General features: G+C 44.1%; 1 protein-coding gene across 1 annotated transcript in view; it reads left to right on the top strand.

The window, feature by feature from the left end:
- Positions 1–21,585, top strand: part of plcg1 (phospholipase C, gamma 1) — a 168,418-nt gene that overhangs the window by 66,991 nt on the left and 79,842 nt on the right. The window contains exons 7-11 of the mRNA XM_072556339.1: positions 2,662–2,684; positions 6,025–6,097; positions 7,528–7,629; positions 14,545–14,663; positions 19,554–19,639. Of these exons, the coding sequence (XP_072412440.1) occupies positions 2,662–2,684; positions 6,025–6,097; positions 7,528–7,629; positions 14,545–14,663; positions 19,554–19,639 (403 nt within the window). The remainder of the gene's footprint in view (positions 1–2,661; positions 2,685–6,024; positions 6,098–7,527; positions 7,630–14,544; positions 14,664–19,553; positions 19,640–21,585) is intronic.

Genomic DNA, 21,585 nt, shown 5'->3' with positions numbered 1-21,585 from the left:
CACAGAAAATGAGGGAGATACTAAAAGAATACTTTGCATCTGTATTTACTGTGGAAAAGGACATGGAAGATATAGACTGTAGGGAAATAGATGGTGACATCTTGAAAAATGCCCAGATTACAGAGGAGGAAGTGTTGGAAATGCATAAAGGTGAATAAATCCCCAGGACCTGATCAGGTGTACCCTAGAACTCTGTGGGAAGCTAGAGAGGTGATTGCTGGGCCTCTTGCTGAGATATTTGTATCATTGATAATCACCAACCGGAAGACTGGAGGTTGGCAAACATGGTGCCACTGTTTAGAAAGGGCGGTAAAGACAAGCCAGGGAACTATAGACCAGTGAGCCTGATCTCGGTGGTGGGCAAGTTGTTGGAGGGAATCCTGAGGGACAGGATGTACATGTATTTGGAAAGGCAAGGACTGATTAGAGATAGTCAACATGGCTTTGTGCGTGGGAAATCATATCTCACAAACTTGATTGAGTTTTTTGAAGAAGTAACAAAGACGATTGATGAGGGCAGAGCAGTAGATGTGATCTATATGGACTTTAGTTAGGCCTTCAACAAGGTTCCCCATGGGAGACTGATTAGCAAAGTTAGATCTCACAGAATAAGGAAGAACTAGCCATTTGGATACAGAACTGGCTCAAAGGTAGAAGACAGAGGGTGGTGGTGGAGGGCTGTTTTTCAGACTGGAGGCCTGTGACCAGTGGATTGCCACAAGAATCGGTGCTGGGTCCTCTACTTTTTGTCATTTACATAAATGATTTGGATGCGAGCATAAGAGGTAAAGTTAGTAAGTTTGCAGATGACACCAAAATTGGAGATGTAGTGGGCGGTGAAGAAGGTTACCTCAGATTACAACAGGATCTTGACCAGATGGGCCAATGGGCTGAGAAGTGGCAGATGGAGTTTAATTCAGATAAATGCAAGGCACTGCATTTTGGGAAAGCAAATCTTAGCAGGACTTATACACTTAATGGTAAGGTCCTAGGGAGTGTTGCTGAACAAAGGGACTTTGGAGTCCAGGTTCATATCCCTTGAAAGAGGAGTCGCAGGTAGATAGGATAGTGAAGAAGGTGTTTGATATGCTTTCTTTTATTGGTCAGAGTATTGAGTACAGGAGTTGGGAGGTCATGTTGCAGCTGTACAGGACATTGGTTAGGCCACTGTTGGAATATTGCGTGCAATTCTGGTCTCCTTCCTGTCGGAAAGACGTTGTGAAACTTGAAAGGGTTCAGAGAAGATTTACAAGGATGTTGTCAGGGTTGGAGGATCTGAGCTATAGGGAGAGGCTGAACAGGCTGGGGCTGTTTTCCCTGGAGCGTCGGAGGCTGAGGGGTGACCTTATAGAGATTTACAAAATTATGAGGGGCATGGATAGGATAAATAGACAAAGTCTTTTCCCTGGGGTCGGAGAGTCCAGAACTAGAGGGCATAGGTTTAGGGTGAGAGCGGAAAGATATAAAAGAGACCTAAGGGGCAACATTTCATGCAGAGGGTAGTATGTGTGTGGAATGAGCTGCCAGAGGAAGTGGTGGAGGCTGGTATAATTGCAACATTTAAAAGGCATTTGGATGGGTATATGAATAGGAAGGGTTTTGAGGGATATGGGCCAGGTGCTGGCAGGTGGGACTAGTTTGGGTTGGGATATCTGGTCGGGTTGGACTGAAGGGTCTGTTTCCATGCTCTGACTCCAATATTGGGATCATTTCTGGCTCCTGGCTCCGTCAGCATCGGGTACAAGCCGTGATTTTGTGATGAATAGCCAGAGGGCGCTCTCACCGTACAATTAAAGACCATGGTGAGGAGTGAGGGAGGGAGCTTGGGAACCCCTCCACATTTTTCAAATGGCCACAGCTGCGGGACCACCATTGGAAATCAGGAGCCACTCTGCAGCATAGTCTGTGGCCTTGCTGGTGTAGTGGCAGCGAGGGGAACGCTTCAAGCTGATTCTGGACTGGTCACCCCCTTCCCCAGTCTGCAGGCATTTGCCATGCTCCAGATTGTCAGAGACCACAGTTGGCATTTTAATTATGCCATTGCTTGCAAACACAAAACTTTCATCTGGCCTGACCTCCCTGTTTAAAAATAGCCCAGAAGCAGAAAGCTGCCAGCAAACTGGCACATAGGCTACCGTCAGGAATTCCCAGCTCTGCCCTCCTCAGTTCCAGTCTCCAGTGTTCACAAATGTGGCTAATCCAGTCACTAACCCTATTGCTTGAAATGGGAGCTTACTGTGTGTAAATTGTCTCCCTGTTTCATAATGGGACCTGCACTTCAGAGACACATGTTTGGTGGAAGATCCATCCTGAGATTTATGAAAGGGGTTCGGTAAGTGCAAGTTCATTCTTTTTTAAGCAAAGCCAGGGCAGGTAGAGACGGAAAGAAACCAAAGTGAAACTCCCGCTCTTGACTGTCTAAACTGGCAATGTTACTGTGTGGGGATTGAGATCCTCATACGGTTTCCCTATGGGTCAAGGAAAGATGAAGAGAGGAATTCCTCACTAGAAGGTCATCAATATCAATGTCCTCACTGCAGTATGCAGACTGGATTTTGGCACGTTGCAACCAGAGTGTGTTAAGATGGAGAAGGCTTGATTTTGTGTGCATCCGTGTAAAAAGCATTTGTTTCTGATTTTATTTCTCCTTCCCTTCCTCAGATGGAAGTTCGCTTTCTTCAAAGGTAAGTGGAGAATACCACTTGTAACCATTCGGGACAAAGTATCACTTTAAAGGGTCTTCTAGATCACCAGTTACTTAGGGAGGCGATGATCTAGCGGTATTATCGCTGGACCGCTCATCCAGAGACCCAGATAATGTTCTGGAGTCCCGGGTTCGAATCCCACCGTGGCAGATGTTGGAATTGGAATTCAATTAAAAAATAATCTGTAACGAAGAGTCTAACGATGATCATAAGTCAATTGTTGGAAAAGCCCATCTGGTTCGCTAATGTCCTTGAGGGAAGGAAACTGCCATCCTTAGCTGGTGTGGTCTATGTTTAACTCCAGACCCGCAGCAATGTGGTTGATTCTTAACTGCCCTCTGGGCAATTAGGGAAGGGCAATAAATGCTGGCCTAGCCAAAGATGCCCACATCCCGTTAATGAATTTAAAAAAACAAAAACATTTTGGTGTTTTATGTTGTAATTACGACCACTGAGAACGAGTGCATTAATCTCAACATGGTTTGCTCAGGATTGGCAGTAAACTAAAAATTGTTCATTTGTCCAAAACATGAAGAAGTATTTCCTTACTGTACCTAATTCTGATCTGGGTGGCTTGCTTTGGTGGCCTGGAGGTTAAAGGGCACAACTCTCGAGTTGTTAAACGTTAGACTGAGATAGGCTCACCCCAATCAGAGAACATTGTCTACCCTTTGGTGTTCCTATTGGAGACCGTACTTCATTGCTCAAGATACCCACTGCTGGTAATTGTCACCCTCACCCATGACAAAATGGCAAATAAAAAATGGTACATATAGCAAAACTACTCAGCTCCATGCATCAATAATTAACTGCTAATTTAATCAGTCCTTAATGAGATGCAGGAAGCCCCGTGATGACTGTGCAGTAACCAAAAGCTTCAGATCAAGAGTTCAAAATGACCTGAAACATTAACTCTGCTTTCTCTCCACAAATGCTCCCAGACCTGCTGAATTTCTCCAGCAATTTCTGGTTTTGTTTCAGCTCTGCAGCATCTACAGTTCTTTGTTGTGGTTCTGTTCGCCGAGCTGGGAATTTGTCTTGCAAACGTTTCGTCCCCTGTCTAGGTGACATCCTCAGTGCTTGGGAGCCTCCTGTGAAGCGCTTCTGTGCTGTTTTCTCCGGTATTTATAGTGGCCTGTCTCTGCCGCTTCCGGTTGTCAGTTCGAGCTGTCCACTGTAGTGGCCGGTATATTGGGTCCAGGTCGATGTGTTTGTTGATAGAGTCTGTGGTTGAGTGCCATGCCTCTAGGAATTCCCTGGCTGTTCTCTGTTTGGCTTGCCCTATAATGGTAGTGTTGTCCCAGTCGAATTCATGTTGCTTGTCGTCTGTGTGTGTGGCTACTAGAGATAGCTGGTCGTGTCGTTTCGTGGCTAGTTGGTGTTCGTGTATACGGATCATTAACTTGTCTTCCTGTTTGTCCGATGTAGTGTTTTGTGCAGTCCTTGCATGGGATTTTGTACACTACATTGGTTTTGCTCATGTTGGGTATTGGGTCCTTTGTTCTGGTGAGTTGTTGTCTGAGCGTGGCTGTTGGTTTGTGCTCTGTTATGAGTCCTAGTGGTCGCAGTAGTCTGGCTGTCAGTTCGGAAATGCTCCTGATGTATGGTAGTGTGGCTAGTCCTTCGGGTTGCGGCATGTCCTCGTTCCGTTGCCTCTCCCTTAGGCATCTGTTGATGAAATTGCGAGGGTATCCATTTTTGGCGAATACTTTGTATAGGTGTTCCTCTTCCTCTTTTTGTAGTTCTGGTGTGCTGCAGTGTGTTGTGGCCCTTTTGAATAGTGTCCTGATGCAACTTCGTTTGTGTGTGTTGGGGTGGTTGCTTTCATAGTTTAGGACTTGGCCTCTGTGTGTGGCTTTCCTGTAAACCTTTGTGGTGAATTCTCCATTCGGTGTTCTCTGTACCATCGCGTCTACAGTTCTTTGTTTTACTTGTGGGTATATTAGATAAAATTACCAAAAGCTTGGTCAGAGAAGTAGGTTTTAAGGTGAAGAAAGCAAAATAGAGAAGCAGAGAGATGTAGGGAAAGTATTCCAGAGCCCAGGACCGAAGCAACTGAAGGCAATTATAATCTGGAATATCCGACCTTCCAGAATTAGAGGAGTGCGGTTATCTCAGAGAGTTGTAGAGGTAACAGGCATAGAGAGGGCTGAGACAATAATGGGATTTGAGAACAATGATGAGAATTTTAAAATTAAAACATTGCTTAACTAGGAGCCGATGAAGGTCAGTGAGCACAGGGGAGGAATGGGACTTGGCACAAGTTAAGAAATGGGCAGATGACTTTCGGAGATGGGATGGAAGTCTAGTGGAATAGCCAAGTCGAGAGGTAACAAAGGAGCCCATGCCAAGTTGCATCACCTCACCCATTGGTTTGAGCAGCTCGCCTCAGGGCCAGACCACTCACTGAAGCACAATGTTGTTCTGCTAGAGGGTTTACAAACAATAGAAATGACATCATGATTTGGAGATGCCGGTGTTGGACTGGGGTGTAACAAAGTTAAAACTCACACAACACCAGGTTATAGTCCAACAGGTTTAATTGGAAGCACACTAGCTTCCGGAGCGCTGCTCCTTCATCAGGTCGTTGTGGAGGACACAATTGTAAGGCATAGAATTTATAGCAAAAGTTTACAGTGAGATGTAACTGAAATTATACATTGAAAAATACCTTGGTTGTTTGTTGAGTCTATACATTGAAAAATACTCAACAAACAATCAAGGTATTTTTCAATGTATAATTTCAGTTATATCACACTGTAAACTTTTGCTATAAATTCTGTGTCTTACAGTTGTGTCCTCCACAACCACCTGATGAAGGAGCAGCGCCCTGAAAGCTGGTGCTTCCCATTAAACCTGTTGGACTATAACCTGGTGTTGTGTGATTTTTAACTAAAATAGAAATGACAGGTTCCAGTGCTGCTTCTGGCCTGGGGCCCCCCCACCAGGTAAGGCCCCGGGTCCTCTATTTTGTGTCCTCCTGTACTCCTAAATCCTCGCCCTCTATCCCAAGCTCTGCACTAAACTACTCTTTAGATTCGTGATAGTTTTTAATTAAGTGAGGCAAACAAAAATGATCTAGTAACCACTCTCTCAAAGGCAATGGTCGAAGTGATTGATCACTTCCAAATCATACCGGACTTGAAAACATTCACGCTGTTTTCTCTCTGCAGATGCTGCCAGACCTGCTGAGTTTCTCCAGCATTTTCTACACCTGTTTCTCAGATTTTCAGCCTCTGCTGTGTTTTGCTGTGATTGAACTGATTTGTCAGCTCCTTCTGGCTATTCCCAAATAACATGTGATCTTTCTGTTCCACAGGAGCTGTGACAGGCCTGAACTCAGCCAAGTCTCGCTGCAGGATTTTCAGCAATTCCTGCTGGAATACCAGAAGGTGAGTGAGATCAGGCCTCTCACAGAGTTAAGAACAGCCATGCACTATCCAGTTAGTGCCTGTCATCACTACGTACTTTCCAGATTTAATAGAGCAAAGCTTCTCCCTGAGGGGTTTTTCAGTTAGCACTGAACTATTTTCTTTCTCCTTCCATCAAGTTAATCTCCCGAGCAGGAGGGAAGGCTGGCAATGTATTTCTTAAAGCGAGAAAATGGGGAAGATGGTGGTAATGTCACTGAGCTGGTTATCCAGAGGTTAATACTATCCTTATGTAACCTTTAGGCTCGTTTTTTAGGGGATTCAAGTATCAATAGACAATAGGTGCAGGAGTAGGCCATTCTGCCCGTCGAGCCAGCACCACCATTCATTATGATCATGGCTGATCATCCTCAATCAGTATCCCGTTCCTGCCTTATCCCCATAACCCTTGATTCCACTATCCTTAAGAGCTCTATCCAACTTTTTCTTGAAAGTATCCAGAGATTTGGCCTCCACAGCCTTCTGGGGGCAGAGCATTCCATACACCCACCACTCTCTGGATGAAGAGGTTTCTCCTCAACTCTGTTCTAAGTGGCCTACCCCTTATTTTTAAACTGTGTCCTCTGGTTCAGGACTCACCCATCAGTGGAAACAAGCTTCCTGCCTCCAGAGTGTCCAATCCTTTAATAATCTTATACTGTCTCAATCAGATCCCCTCTCAGCCTTCTAAACTCAACACAACTTAAACTAAATTCTGTTTTAAAAAAAAATCTGGAATTGAAATCTAGTTCCACTGACCATGAAACTTACATTGATTGCCATAAAAAACCCCACTTGGTTCACTGATGACTTTGAGGGAAGGAAATCTGCCTGCTCGGGATGCACAGCAATGTGGTTGACTCTTAACTGCTCAGGAGCAGGAGGTGGGAACAGACAACAACTGGCTTTATCAGCAACACTCCAATTCCATGAAAGATTTTAAAAGAACAACAAAGAACAAAGAAAATCTACAGCCCAGGAGCAGGCCCTTCGGCCCTCCAAGCCTGAGCTGATCCAAATGCACTGTCTAAACCTGTCGGACAATTCCTAAGCATTTGTATCCTTCTGCTCCCCACCTACTCATGCAAGAAATGAAAAACTGTCCGAGGGTGGGCAGCTGACAAGTATTTGGTGTTAACCTATTGGAGCAGCATTGCTGCTATTTGCAGATTCGGTGCTGAGTGAAAATGTTCAATGCCAATGGATGACCAGGTGACAGTGGTGACGACCGTAAATTTGTAGGAGAATTCAGACGTGGCACTCAGTACTCATTGTTCTATTTCAGAATGATTTATCTAGCCTTTGACTCTGCCTTAATGATCACTATCAGTTGTTTATTGTTCTTTAACATGGGATTTTTGGGACATACATCGCTCCTGAGCACTGCTAATGTTGTGTTTTTTGGTGTCTAGGAATTGTGGGCGACAGATATCCACCAAGTGCGAGAGTTCATGTTCAGTTACCTTCGCGATCCACTCCGCGAGATTGACGATCCATATTTCTGCCTCGATGAGGTAAGATTGCCTCCAGCTGTAAAGCACATCCTATTGGTTGTGTGCTTGAGTCATTTAGCTTCACCATGAAGTATCTTTAGCGTGCTGTCAGCAGGAAGGAAGGAAAAGCTTGCATTAATATAGCAACTTCAATGACCATAGACAATCTCAAAGTGTTTTTTACAGACACCAAAGTACTTTTTGGAGCATACTTTTGAAATGCAAACCAGCTATGTAAATGCTGTGATTATAAAAACAAATGCTGGAAATTCCGAGATGGGCAATAACTCACTTGCTGACTCTCCAGAGCTTGTCCTCCACCTCTAGAGCTGATGTCAGGAGTCCAATGGAATACTGCACACTTGCGCGAGTGCATGCAGCTCCGAGAACATTGAAGAAGCTTAATAGCACCCAGAACAGAGCAGCCCACTTAATCTACCGCCTTAAACTTTCACTCTCGCTACCACCAATGCACAATAGCAGCAGTGTGTACCATCTACAAGATGCACTGCAGAAACTCAACAAAGCACCTGATATTCCAAACCTATGGACCTCTACCATCCAGCAGGCAACTGATTCAGTGTTTGCAAGCTCCCCTCACCAAGCGAGTTACCATCCAGCCTTAGAAATGTATTACCATTACTTCAGTGTCATTGGGTCACAATCCTGAACAGCCTCTCTAAGAGTTTGTACTTGTACCAAAAGGGGGATAGCAGTTCAAGAAAGCAGTTCACCACCAGCCTCTCAGGGACCATTCACTGTATGTGATATCAAGAAACGATTGAAGTCACTGGAAACTGCAAAGGCTATGGGCACTGACAACATTCCAACAAGTATGCTGAAGACCTGTGCTCTAGCACATGCCGCTCCCCGAACCAAGCTGTTCCAGTACAGTTCCAACACTGGCATCTATCCAGCAATGCAAAAAATTGCCCCAGGTATGTCATGCACACAAAAAGCAGGACAAATCCAACCCGGCTGATTACCACTCCACCAGTTCACTCTCGATCATCAGTAAAGTGATGGATGGTGTCATCAGCAGTGCGATCAAGCAGCACCTCAACAATAACCTCCGTGACACCCAGGGCCACTCTGCTCCTGACCTTGTTACAGCCTTGGTTCAAACATGGACAAAAGAGCTGATTTTCATTTAATTTGATTTATTATTGTCACATGAACTGAGATACAGTGAAATGTATTGTTTTGCATGTGAACCAGACAAATGATACCTTGAATATGTACATCAAGTTAATAGAACAGAAGTCAGAATATAGTGTTACAGCTAAGTGCAGAGCAAGATCAATGCTAATACATGAGGGGTCTATTCATAAGTCTGATAACAGTGGGGAAGAAGCTGTTTTAGATCTTGTTTTCAAACTTGGGTACCTTTTTGCCCGATGGAAGAGGGTGGAAGACAGTATATGTAGGGTGGGAGGGGGGGTCTTTGATTATATTGATTTCTTCCCCATGGCAGCAGGAAGTGTAGACTGAGTCAATGGATGGAAGGCTGGGTTTTGTGATGAACTGGGCTACATTCACAACTCTCTGTTACTTCTTGTGGCCTTAGCCATAGCAGTTGCCTAACCAAGCTGTGATGCTGGATAGGATGTTTTCTACGGTACATTTATAAATGTTGGTGTGAATCATTATGGACATGCCGAATTTCCTCAGCTTTCTGAGGAAGTGGAGATGTTGGCGTGCTTTCTGGACTGTGGTATCACCGTGGATGGAGCTGGACAGATTGTTGGTGATATTTACTCCGAGGAACTTGAAGCTCTCAACCATCTCCACCTCAGCACCATTGATACAGACATGGGCATGCCCTCCACTCTGCTTTCTGAAGTTAATGATCAGCTCCTTCATTTTGCTGACATTGAGGGCGAGATTGTCATCTTTACACCCATGCCACTAAGTTGTCTATTTCTTTCCAGTACTCTGTCTCATTGTTGTTTAAGATCCACACCACTGCGGTGGTGTCATCAGCAAATTTGTAAATGGAATTTCAGAGGCGAGGTGAGAGTAACAACATCAAGGCCACTTTCAACTGGGTATGAAAATGGGCCGTACTAAAACTGGAATCCATGGTAATCAGGGGGCAAGTTCGAGTCATACCCGGCACGTTAGAAGATGGTTATTGTTGTTGGAAGTCAGTCATCTCAGCTCCAGGACATCTCTGCAGGAGTTCCCCAGAGTAGTGTCCTAGGCCTTAACCCTCTTCTGCTACTTTATCTATGGTCTTCCCTCAATTGTAAGGTCAGAAGTGGGGATGTTCACTGATGATTGCACAATGTTCAGCACCATTTGTGACTCCTCAGATACTGATGCAGTCCATGTTCAAAGACAACAAGATCTGGCCTTGGGCTGACAAGAGGCAAGTAAGACTGATGCCACACAAATGCTAGTCTATGACCACCTTCAATGAGAGATAACCTAAACGGCGCTCCTTGACATTCAGTGGTGTTGCCATCACTGAATTTGCTGCTTTCAGCATCCTTGGGGTTACCATTGACCAGAAACTCAGTTGAACTTCTCACATAAATAGACTGACTACAAGAGCAGGTCAGAGGATAGGAATACTGCAGTGAGTAACTCACCTCCTGACTCCCCAAAGCGTCTACAAGGCACAAGCCAGGAGTGTGATGCAATATTCCCTACTTGTCCAAATGGACAATAACACTCAAGAAGCTTGATATCGTTCAAGACAAAGCAGCCCACTTGATTGGCACCACATCCACAAGTATCCACTCCCTCCACCACTAACGCTCAACAGCAGCAGTATGTACTATCTACAAGATGGACTGCAAAATTAACCAAGATCCTTAGCACCGCACAAACCTACAACCATTTCCATCTAGGCGATCTAGGGTGGCAGAATCATGGGAACACCACCACCACCTGCAAGCCACTCAGACTTGGAAATATATTGCTGTTTCTTCTCTGTCGCTGGGTTAAGCTCCTAAAATTCCCTTCCTAAAAGTATTGACAGTCAACTCACAGCAAGAGGACTACAGCAGTTTATGAAGGCAGCTCACCATCACCTTCTCAAGGGCAACTAGGGACGGGCAATAAATGCTGGCCCAGCCAGCGACGCTAATGTCTCGCAAGTTTTAAAAAAAGTTAGGAATAGACAATAAACACTGATCTAGCCAGTGATACCCTTATTCTGAGAACAATAAATTAAAAATGTTATAATTGTAAATGGAGGAAATAGAGCACTTAGCACACAGCAATAAACATAAACCACAATGTGACAAATAGTAGATAATCTGTTTTTATGTTATTCATTGAGGGATAAATATTGGTCAGAACATTGGCGATAATGTATCTGCTATCTTTTAAGAGTGCTGTGGGATCATTTACATACATGAGGCAATTGGTACCGCAGTTTAACGTCCCAACCAAAATTTGTTAGTCCCTCAGTAATGCACTCGTGTATCACCTTTGTGAGTTCTGTGCCCAAGTCCTAGAGTGCATCTTGAATCGGCAGCCTTCAGGCACTAAAAGTAGAAGTGCTACCAAATGAACCCCCCACACTAAAGTCAAGACAAGGAAATGGAGGTTTCATGGTTGGGAGCTTTGAAAGGAAATCGAAACAAATTGTGTCATCAATGCAGGACCTACTAAAAACAAACAAAGCCCAATAATATGCCGTCCCAACAGAAAATATGCCCTGCTAATGTACCGCACAGACCACATGTGCCATTAATTTGCTTCGCAGTCATAGAATCCCTACAGTGTGGAAACAGCCCATTCAGACCATTGAGTCCACAGTGACCCCTCCGCAGAGCATCCCTCCCAGACAAGTGCCGTCAATTTGCTTCCCAGTCATAGAACCACAGAATCCTCAACAGTGTGGAAGCACTAGAGAGAGTGCAGAAGAGATTGACAAGAAAGGTTCCAGTGCTGAGAAGCTTCAGTTATAAAAATGGGAATCTTTTCATGGAGAAGAGAAAGTGTATGACTTGCTCCTGGATACTGTATGCTTTATTAACTGCTGTCTCATAGAGTCATAGAGCTGTACAGCATGGAACAGACCCTTCAGTCCAACGAGTCCATGCCAATCAGGTATCCTAAAATAATCTAGTCCCATGTCCCTCTAACTTCTTCCTACTCATATACCCATCTGGACGCCTTTTAAATGGTGTACAACCTGTCCTTCCATCTTTGAAGAATTACACAAGGTCCCTCTGCTCTAGTGCCCCCCAAATCATTCATTAACCAGTGCTCTCTGTTTCCTGCCACTCAGCCAAGGTTGTATCCATATTGCTCCTGCCTCTTTAATTGATCTGTAACCTTCTCACAAGTTTCTTTGTGGAGCCGTGTATCCAGTACTTTCCAGAAGTTACATGTACACCAAATAACCAGCATTGCTGGCATCAACTCTTTTTGTTGCCTTTTCAAAAAAGCACTGGCAATTTAGTTAAATGTGATCGGCACTTAAGAAAATCCAGAATGGCTGTCCTTAACTAGTCCATGTTCATCCCACTGAAGACTAATTATATCCTGAAATTATTGTTTCCAGAAAATTTTACCACAATAGTGAAACTGATGAATCTGTAGTTTCTTGGCATATCCTTATACGTCTTTTGAACAAGAACATAATGTTTGCAATTCTCCAGTCTCCTGGCACTGCCCTGACTGTAAGAAAGACTGAAACATTATAGGCAGTGTCTCCACTCTTAATCCTTCAACTTACAATTCCCTCAGTATGTGCGGATGCATCTCATCTGTTCCCAGTGCCTTGACAACTTTAATACAGACAGCCTATCCAATTCCTCCTCCTTCTCATTTACAAACACTCTGAGAGACTAAATTTCCTCCACTTTCACATGACCTGGGTACCATCTAACACCTTAGTATTGAAAGGTGCAAAGGATTCATTTAATACTGGCTATGCCTCTGATTACAGGTGTCAATCCCTTTTCTTGGCCCTATGTTTTCTATTACCACTATTTTGCTATTTATAGGCCGATAGATGATTTTGGGGCTCCCTTTTATGTTAGCTGCCAGTATCTTTTCATACTCTCTGTTTACTTTCCTTATTTGCTTTTTCACACCATAACTTTGGTTTCTTATTCATTCCATAACTATTGATCTATTTACCCAATAAAACTTTATTGATCTCAGCCTTTGATAAATTGCAATTGATTCAGCATCCACAGCCTGTGGGTGAGAGAATTCCGGAAATCCCCACTTTCTGTTATGGATTGGAATAGTATTCCACAAAGTGCAAGGCTCAGTTGATGTACAATAACATTGTGGTTATGTTACTGCCCTATTGATCCTAAGGCCTAGACTAATGCACTGGAGACAATTGTTCAAATCCCACAACAGCAGCTGAGGAACTTAAATTCAAACAGATAGATATGGAATGAACAACTGGTCTCTGTAATCTGGTTGATATAAGAACCTGTCTGGTTCAGTAAGATTCCTGAGAGAAAGACATTTACCTTGCTTAACTGCTATAACTTGCTTATGACTCAAGACCCATTGGGATGTGCTGAAAATGTGTTGCTGGAAAAGCGCAGCAGGTCAGGCAGCATCCAAGGAACAGGAGAATCGACGTTTCGGGCATAAGCCCTTCTTCAGGAATGAGGAAAGTGTGTCCAGCAGGCTAAGATAAAAGGTAGGGAGGAGGGACTTGGGGGAGGGGCATTGGAAATGCGATAGGTGGAAGGAGGTCAAGGTGATGTGCTGACTCTCCCTCTCCCAAATCGAAAGCAAAATACTAAGGATGTTGGAAATCGGGAACTAATAGCAAAAAGTGCTGGAAAAGCTAACAGGTCAGGCAGCATCTGTACAGAGAGAAACAGTTAATGTCCACAGATTGATCAGAACTAATCTGATGAAAGATCATCAACCTTAAAGCTTAGCTGCTTTTCTCTCCATAGATCGCTCAAGATATTCAAGAAAGCAGCTTACCATCATTATCTTGAGGGTAATCAGACATTAGGTAATAAATGCCGACCTTGTCAATGATTGCCACATCCTGTGAAGGAACATAAAAACGTGATACAACCTACAAGAGTGATTTCACAACTCTTGCTTTGCTCTGTGTGGAAATCAGGTCATCTACAGGAAACTGCTTTGTAACAACTCCTCGTCTGAGTTGTAGGGAGAGGCTGAATAGGCTGAGGTTGTTTTCCCTGGAGCATTGGAGGCTGAGGGGTGACCTTAGAGAGGTTAATATAATCATGAGGGTAAATAGACAAGGCCTTTTCCCCGAGGTGGGGGAGTCCAGAACTAGAGGGCATAGGTTTAGGGTAAGAAGGGGAAAGATATAGAAGGGACCTAAGGGGCAACTTTACCACAGAGATGGTGGTGCGTGTATGGAATGAGCTGCCAGAGGAAGTGGAGGAGGCTGGTACAATTATAGCATTTAAAAGGCATCTGGGTGGGTATATGAATAGGAAGGGTTTAGAGGGATATAGGCCAAGTGCTGGCAAATGCGACTAGATTAGGTTAGGATATCTGCTTGGCATGGATGAGTTGGACCGTAGAGTCTGTTTCCATAAGACACATCTCTATGACTCTATAACTGTAAGTAAATATTTTGGCATGTTTTCAGGCATGGAACAAAGGGGGCATTCATAACTAAATGGATAGAGGGGGCTATGGCTAACAGAAGACATGGTCCAGGCAGGTTTTGAAATGGGAAGAGATGTTTAAGGCACTGAGAAGTGGGTATAGGCCAATGCTAGGGGAAGCAGTGCACATGATTATATAACCGCAGCTCAAGTATTATAGTGTAGACACCATACTTCCATTTTACTGTATGGGGACTCAGTAAAGTTGTCAGTATGGTGCTTGGGTCCCTTACTAAGTCCAATTGTAACCTCGTTGGGGTGTTAAAGTGAGTTTGGAATATGGAGGTTGGGTGAGCTTTTGTTGTTGCTACTTGAAACCTTTAACTGTTTTATTCCCTTATCCTTTCAGTTCCTGACTTTCCTGTTTTCCAAAGAAAACTCCATTTGGGATTCAAGGTATGATCAGGTTTTCCTGGAAGAGATGAGCAATCCACTATCTCATTACTGGATCTCATCGTCGCATAACACGTGAGTAATCATCACTGAATGGACGGCCATGTGTAGTCTCCACTCCTTATGAATCAAATCTCTTTAAAGCACATGACCAGATTTCTAGTGGAAGTTTAAGGAACCTTGCCCATAGCCTGCAGTTTAGTCAATGTCTCTACTTTAGAATAGATTTTCTGAGTTCTGAACTTTGTTCTGGAGGTCTTATAACCCAGCGAGTAACATCGCTGTCCCTGAGCCAGAAGTTCTGGTTTCAACCCCTATTCCAGGAGTTAAGCCTTAAGAGAGTGTGTTCATAACCAGGTAACTCGATTATTGACCTGTAAATCCTTTTAATTTGCATATGGCATGTGGTAAGTGAGGCGATTAGAAAAAAATGTAGACTAAGAGGGTAGACAATGTATATGCTTAGTGTTATTACCCCAGCTAGACCTTTCCTGGAACTAGTGACAGCTTGTCACCAGAGACTCTAACTTGACTGTGTCCTTCCCCTAACTTGACTGTAATGGGGGAGGGGTTCCAGGTCAGCCCCTTCCTTGTCTCCATTCTGAAAGTGCAAGTCCACAGGCACAAACTTACCAGTATCTGGCCTACATGACCTCCTATAGCAGAGTCCAATCCGCCTTTTATCCGATATCTCTTTGCAGGCACAATTTTTTTATGGGATGAGAGTGTTGCTAGGTAGGCCAGCAATTATTGCCCATCCCAGAGGGCAGTTAAGTCAACCACTTTGTTGTAAGAATGGCTGTTTTGTTCCCTAAAGGATATTAGTGAACCAGATGGGTTTTTCCAATAATTGGCAATAGTTTCATCATGAGACTCTTAATTCCAGATTTTTATTGAATTCAAATTCCATCATCTGCCAGTGGTGGGATTTAAGACCATAAGACATAGGAGTGGAAGCAAGGCCATTCGGCCCATTGAATCCACTCAGCCATTTAATCATGGCTGATGGGTGTTTCAACTCCACTTACCCGCACTCTCCCCGTAACCCTTAATTACTTGCAAGATCAAGAATTTATCAGTCTCTGCCTTGGAGACACCAAACGTCCTGGCCTCCACTGCGCTCCGTGGCAATGAATTTCAAAGGCCCACCACTCTCTGGCTAAAGAAATGTCTCCTCATTTCCATTCTAATTTGACCTCCTCTAATTCTAAGGCTAGGCCCATGGGTCCTAGTCTCCCCGCCTAATGGAAACAACTTCCCAGCGTCCACCCTTTCTAAGCCGTGCATTATCTTGTAAGTTTCTATTAGATCTCCCCTCAACCTTCTAAACTCTAATGAATACAATCCCAGGATCCTCCGCCTATCATCATATATTAGGCCTAACATTCCAGGAACCATCCGTGTGAGTCTCCATTGGACACGTGCCAGTGCCAGTGTGTCCTTCCTGAGGTGTGGGGCCCAAAATTGGATTCAATATTCTAAATGGGGCCTAACTAGAGCTTTGTAAAATCTCAAACCTGGGTCTCCAGAACATTGCCCGGATCTCCAGCAATAATACCATTGCTTCCCTATTAAAAACATAAGCAGCTGGTTAGTGATTAAGAATGAGGAATTCCGAGACAATTTTTATTTTCTCCCTAGGCCAGAGGACAACTAACTACCTAACCAGTTGAGAGCAGCTAACTCCACATAAAATATGGATCCCATTGTCAATATCAATAATAATTTTTGCTAAAGGATTCTATACACAAAACTCCTGGAAGAAGATGCATACTGAAAGCAAGTGGCTAGCACTGCGACAACTGGGTTGCTATATATGTGGTTCATGATCTGCCAGGCTGTTTTGCAGTTTGTCATTGTACAAGGTGCTGGCTACGCTGGCATTTATTGCAGATGCCTAATTGTCCCAGAGAAAGTGATGGTGAGCTACCTTCTTGAATCACTAGAGTCTTTCAAGTGTAGGGACATTGAATCCACTCAATGGGCTGTTAGGGAGGGAGTTCAAGGATGTTGATCCAGTGATGCTGAAGGAACTGCGATACAGTTCCAAGTCTGGATGGTTTATGACATGGAGGGAAGCTTTCAGATGGCCCTGTTCCATTGCATCTGGTGCCCTTGCCCTTCCAGATGGTAGAGGTTGTGCACCTGAAAGGTGCTGTTGAAGGAGCCTGAATGAGTTACTGCACTGCACCTTGTAAGTGGTATAAGCTGCTAACACTGTGTGTCCATGGTGATGGGAGTGAATGTTGAAGCATTGGATGGAGTGCCAATCGAATGGATTGTTTTGTCCTGAATGGTGTAGAGCTTTTTGAGTGTTGTAGGAGCTACCCTTATCTAGGCAAATGGAGTGTAAAATGATGCAGGGCTTTTGCCTGAAACATCCAGCACCACACTCGACTGTAATCTCCAGCATCTGTAGTACTCACTTTCGCTCATTGTGGAAACAGGAAGTGAGCTATTCACCGCAAAGTTTCCTGCATTAGTGGGCACAGTATTTATATGGTTAGTCCACTTCAGATTTTGGTCAATGATAATCCCCCAGGATCTTGATGGTGGACAATTCAGTGATGGTAATGCTATTGAATACTATGGAGAGACGTTTAGGTTATCTCATGTTGGACATAGTTATTGCCTGGCACATTGGTGGCAAGAATGTTACTAATCATTTAGCAACCCAAGCCTGAATATTGTCCAAGTCTTATTGCATTTGGAAATGGATTGCTTCAAATTGGGAGGAATTGTGAATGGTGCTGGATATTGGGCAATCATCAGTGAACATTTCTACTACTGATCTAATGGTAGAGAGAAGGTAATTTTTGAATTGCTCAAGATGGTCGAACCATCAACTGCAGTGAGGTTCTAGGAGTAAGATAATTAACCTGCAATGACCACAACCATCTTCCCTTGTGCTCGGAATGACTCCACCTGATTCCCATTGACTTGAGTTTTGCTAGGGATTCTTGATATTGTACTTGGTCAAATGCAACCTTGAGGTCCGGGCATTTACTTTCCTCTCCCTTTTGGAACTCGGTTGTTTGTCCATGCTTCGACCAAAGCTATAAGGTGGTCAAGAGCTGAGTGGCCCTGGTAAAAGCCAAACTGAGCATCCGTGAGCAGCTCACTCCTGAAAGTTGTGAGGTGTACACTATATGAAACAAACACTGCACCTGTCGCTGCCACTTTCAGTATCACTGACAGAGATAGGCCTGTAAACAGGAAGTTATGTGACATAGCTGTGGGCAGAAAGGTGATGTAAAGAAATTGTTTGAACTGTACATCCTGGAGCAGCAGAAGGGAAAGATGTTATTCTATCAAGCAGCTTAAACTATACTGAGGTTTCTGTCACTTTTCAAGACATAAGAAATAATAGGAGGAATAGGCCTTTTGGCCCCTCAGATTTATTCTGCAATTCTGGTCTCTTCCCACAGTCCAAAGATGTGCAGGTCAGGTGAATTGGCCATGCTAAATTGCCCATAGTGTTAGGTGCATTAGTCAGAGGGAGATGGGTCTAGGTAGGTTACTCTTCGGAGGGTCAATGTGGACTTGTTGGGCCGAAGGGCCTGTTTCCACGCTGTAGGGAATCTAATCTAATACGATCATGCTGACCTCCTATCTCAACTACACCTTACTGTTGTATCCTCATATGCCTTAATTTCCTCATTGGTCAAAAATCTGATTTCCTTTTAACTTCACTCAACAACTGAGCAACCACAGTTCTGGAAACCAAGTTCTGGAAAGTGTGATTGGTATAGATAGATCAGTACAGACTCAATGGGCCGAAGCGCCTCTTTTGTACTCTGACTACTGCTGCTCCAGTTCTTAGCAAGAATCATATTGGACTTGAAATTTTAACTCTCTTTATCCCTCCACAGTTGCTCCCAGACCTGCTGCTTTTCTCCAGCACTTTCTGCTTCTCAGTTCAGACTCTCTTTTCAATTGCTGTTCCAAATTCAGATTTTTTTTAAAAAACCTGACAACAAGCCATAACATTCCACTGCCATCCGTACCTAAGATTGTCATAGCAGCATTATCACCACTCATCATCCCAAGCCTGAATACTGTCCAGGTCTTACTGCAATTGTAAATGGAGTGCTTCGAATTGTGAATGGTGCTGAACAGTGGTGATTCAAGAAGGAAGCTCACCACCTCCATCTCAGTGTAACTAGGAATGTGTTTGGGTAATAAATGCTGGCTAAGCTAGTGTAACTCACATTCTCCCAGTCAAACAGTTATATTGAGGCAAAGTGACCTGAACAGCAGTGTCCTCAATGTCATTTACTGTGACATGATTAGACACCATTCCACAAATAGGATCTAGAATGAATAGACTACAAGAGTGCTCAACTTTATTCAACTCATAGTATACAAATGATTTGAGAATTTGTTTGGGCAGTATACAATTACCATTAGTTATAGTAAATAAAGTTGCCAAAGTCCTGGAGGACTTCCGTTTCATTAGAGAGATGACTGGTGATGGTTTAACCTGAGGGTCACCATCCCTCAGATGAAAGGAGAAGGAAGGGCCTGTATGGTAACCTCAGCCAGTGCAGGGATTGAACTTGTGCTGTTGATGTCCACTTGTATCACAAACAAGCCGTGCAGCCATCGGAGCTCAGCAATCCCCCTCTGTTTGTTGTAAGTAGCAGCCAAATAGTTGATGCCACTGACTGCAATGGAACTGAACACAGGTGCTGCGGCTGACACATAGCTCATCCAACAACAACTGTTTGGCCTTACTGCCAGAGATGGTTTATTGCCACAGTGTCTAAATCGGGCATTCTTAAGGGTTGCAAGTGGACTGAATCTGGTAGCCAAGTCCGTGGACCCTGTCAGTGCCTGTGATGAGTGCAGATGCTGCCCATCCATTTTAAAACAAAGTTGTGAATAACGCGCCATTACTCCTGTATATCTATCTCCTTGGCTAGCTGTGTGATATGTCTATGAGTCATGCCGTCTCTGTTGCAGCTACCTAACAGGGGATCAGTTCTCCAGCGAATCCTCACTGGAAGCCTATGCTCGCTGCCTAAGAATGGGATGCCGGTGTATCGAATGTAAGCACATCAGTATGTCTTCCTGTGATCTGTTTGAGTTACTTTATTGAGCAACGTAACCCATTGTGTAGATCTGAGGTGCAGGACAGAGAGGGATGAGGAGATTGTAAATGGTTGGGGACATTGTCTGTTCTGCTTGGAAATGTAAACCTGAGCTCAGCCTGAACCAATGGGTTATCATCTCATTTTAGTGCTCCTGTAAAGGATCATGAGTAATTGTTTTTTATATCGAAAATCAGTTTCATAGAACATAGAACAACGCAGTACGGGCCCTCCGGCCCTCAATGTTGCGCTGACCTGTGGAACCAATCTGAAGCCCATCTAACCTACACTATTCCATTCTCGTCCATGTGCCTATCCAATGACCATTTAAATGCCCTTAAGTTCGCGACTCTGCTACTGTTGCTTAGGTTTCCTGAACGCATGAGAATTCGGCATTCCCTAATAGCACAGAGAATGTCAAGAAATTGTCTCAGATGGCATACAGATTTTTCACAAGTTTCTAATCAACCTGTTCAGAGATACTACGATACTCCTCTGGAGCAGGTGGGACTTAGACCACAAGCCATAGGAGAAGAAATTAGGCCATTCAGTCCATCGAGTCTGCTCTAGCATTCAATCATGGCTGATTAGTTTCTCGACCCCATTCTCCCACTTTCTCCCCTTAACCCTTGATTCCCTTGATACTCAAAAACCTATCTATCTCCGTCTTAAATATACTCAATGATCTAGCCTCCACAGCCTTCTGCAACAATAAATTCCATGGATTCACCACTAGCTGAAGAAATTTCTCCTTATCTATGTTCTAAAAGGTTTTCCCTTTACTCAGGCTGTGCCCTCGGGTCCTTGTCTCAACTTGAACCGAGTTCAAGACAAAAAACGAATTGCAGATGCTGGAATCCAAAGTAGACAAACAGGAGGCTGGAAGAAGACAGCAAGCCAAGTATCCTCAGGAAATGGAGAAGTCAATGTTTCGGGGTATAACCCTTCTTCAGAACCAATGACTTCTTCACCTCCTGAAGCTGCCTGGCTTGTTGGGCTTTCGAACCCAGGCCGCCAGGCCCAAAGGTACGCTATTGCTGCACCACAAACACCAAGAGCTGAAGTTCTCTTTTACTACCATCAAATCATCCGTGTTTCTATTTAAAGGAACAACTTATAAAAACAGCCTGTCAAGGGCAGTGCAACGACACCAGAAGTGAGGGAAAGATAGGGGAAAGAGGGAGGGGGCTGAAGTAAAATGGAGTTGGAGGGAAAAATAAGGCACTGCACCCCTAATGGTGCCCATCTCCCTCTGAAAGTTTTGAGAATATTAACAGACACCACATGCTCCCTCAGAAGGACTCCCAGGCATGAATGTAGCCTTGGAAGAGGGACAGTAGTCAGGAACTATGACGGTCTCCACAGCCCACTGCCTGGACATACTGGTGGCTACTTTGGGCAGATCCAGTAGCAGACCCACAGGGAGATCTGCCAACTTGCCCACCCTTCTCCATACCTGGCACCCAAAGATCAGGAGCATGAGGTTGAAGTGCAGAGAACTCAACTCTTTAAGTACCAATGTCTAATGAGCATCAGCAGCTCCAGAATCGATTGGAAGCAGATCTGTCTGAACCTTAATGCAACCTGCATTTCTAACTCTGACATCAAACATGGTCTGGCCTGTGTTCAAAGGTATATCTCCATGGTGAGTGGTGGCTTCCTGAATATTGGATCTAAAAAGAGGAATTAAACACAGAAATATATAAGAAAATGGCAATTTGGAAGTTTTTGTTTTAGGATCCCGACAGTGTGGAAACAGGCCCTTCAGCCCAACATGTCCACACCAAACCTTCAAAGAGTAACCCACCTAGACCCATTCCTCTTCTCTATATTACCCCCTGACTAATGCATCTAACCTACACAACACTAAACACAATGGGCAATTTAACATGACCAATTCACCT

The sequence above is a fragment of the Chiloscyllium punctatum genome, chromosome 37 (genome assembly GCF_047496795.1).
Source record: "Chiloscyllium punctatum isolate Juve2018m chromosome 37, sChiPun1.3, whole genome shotgun sequence".
NCBI lineage: Eukaryota > Metazoa > Chordata > Chondrichthyes > Orectolobiformes > Hemiscylliidae > Chiloscyllium > Chiloscyllium punctatum.
The sequence above is the reverse complement of the archived record's forward strand: the minus strand, read 5'-3'. Positions and strand labels throughout refer to the sequence as shown.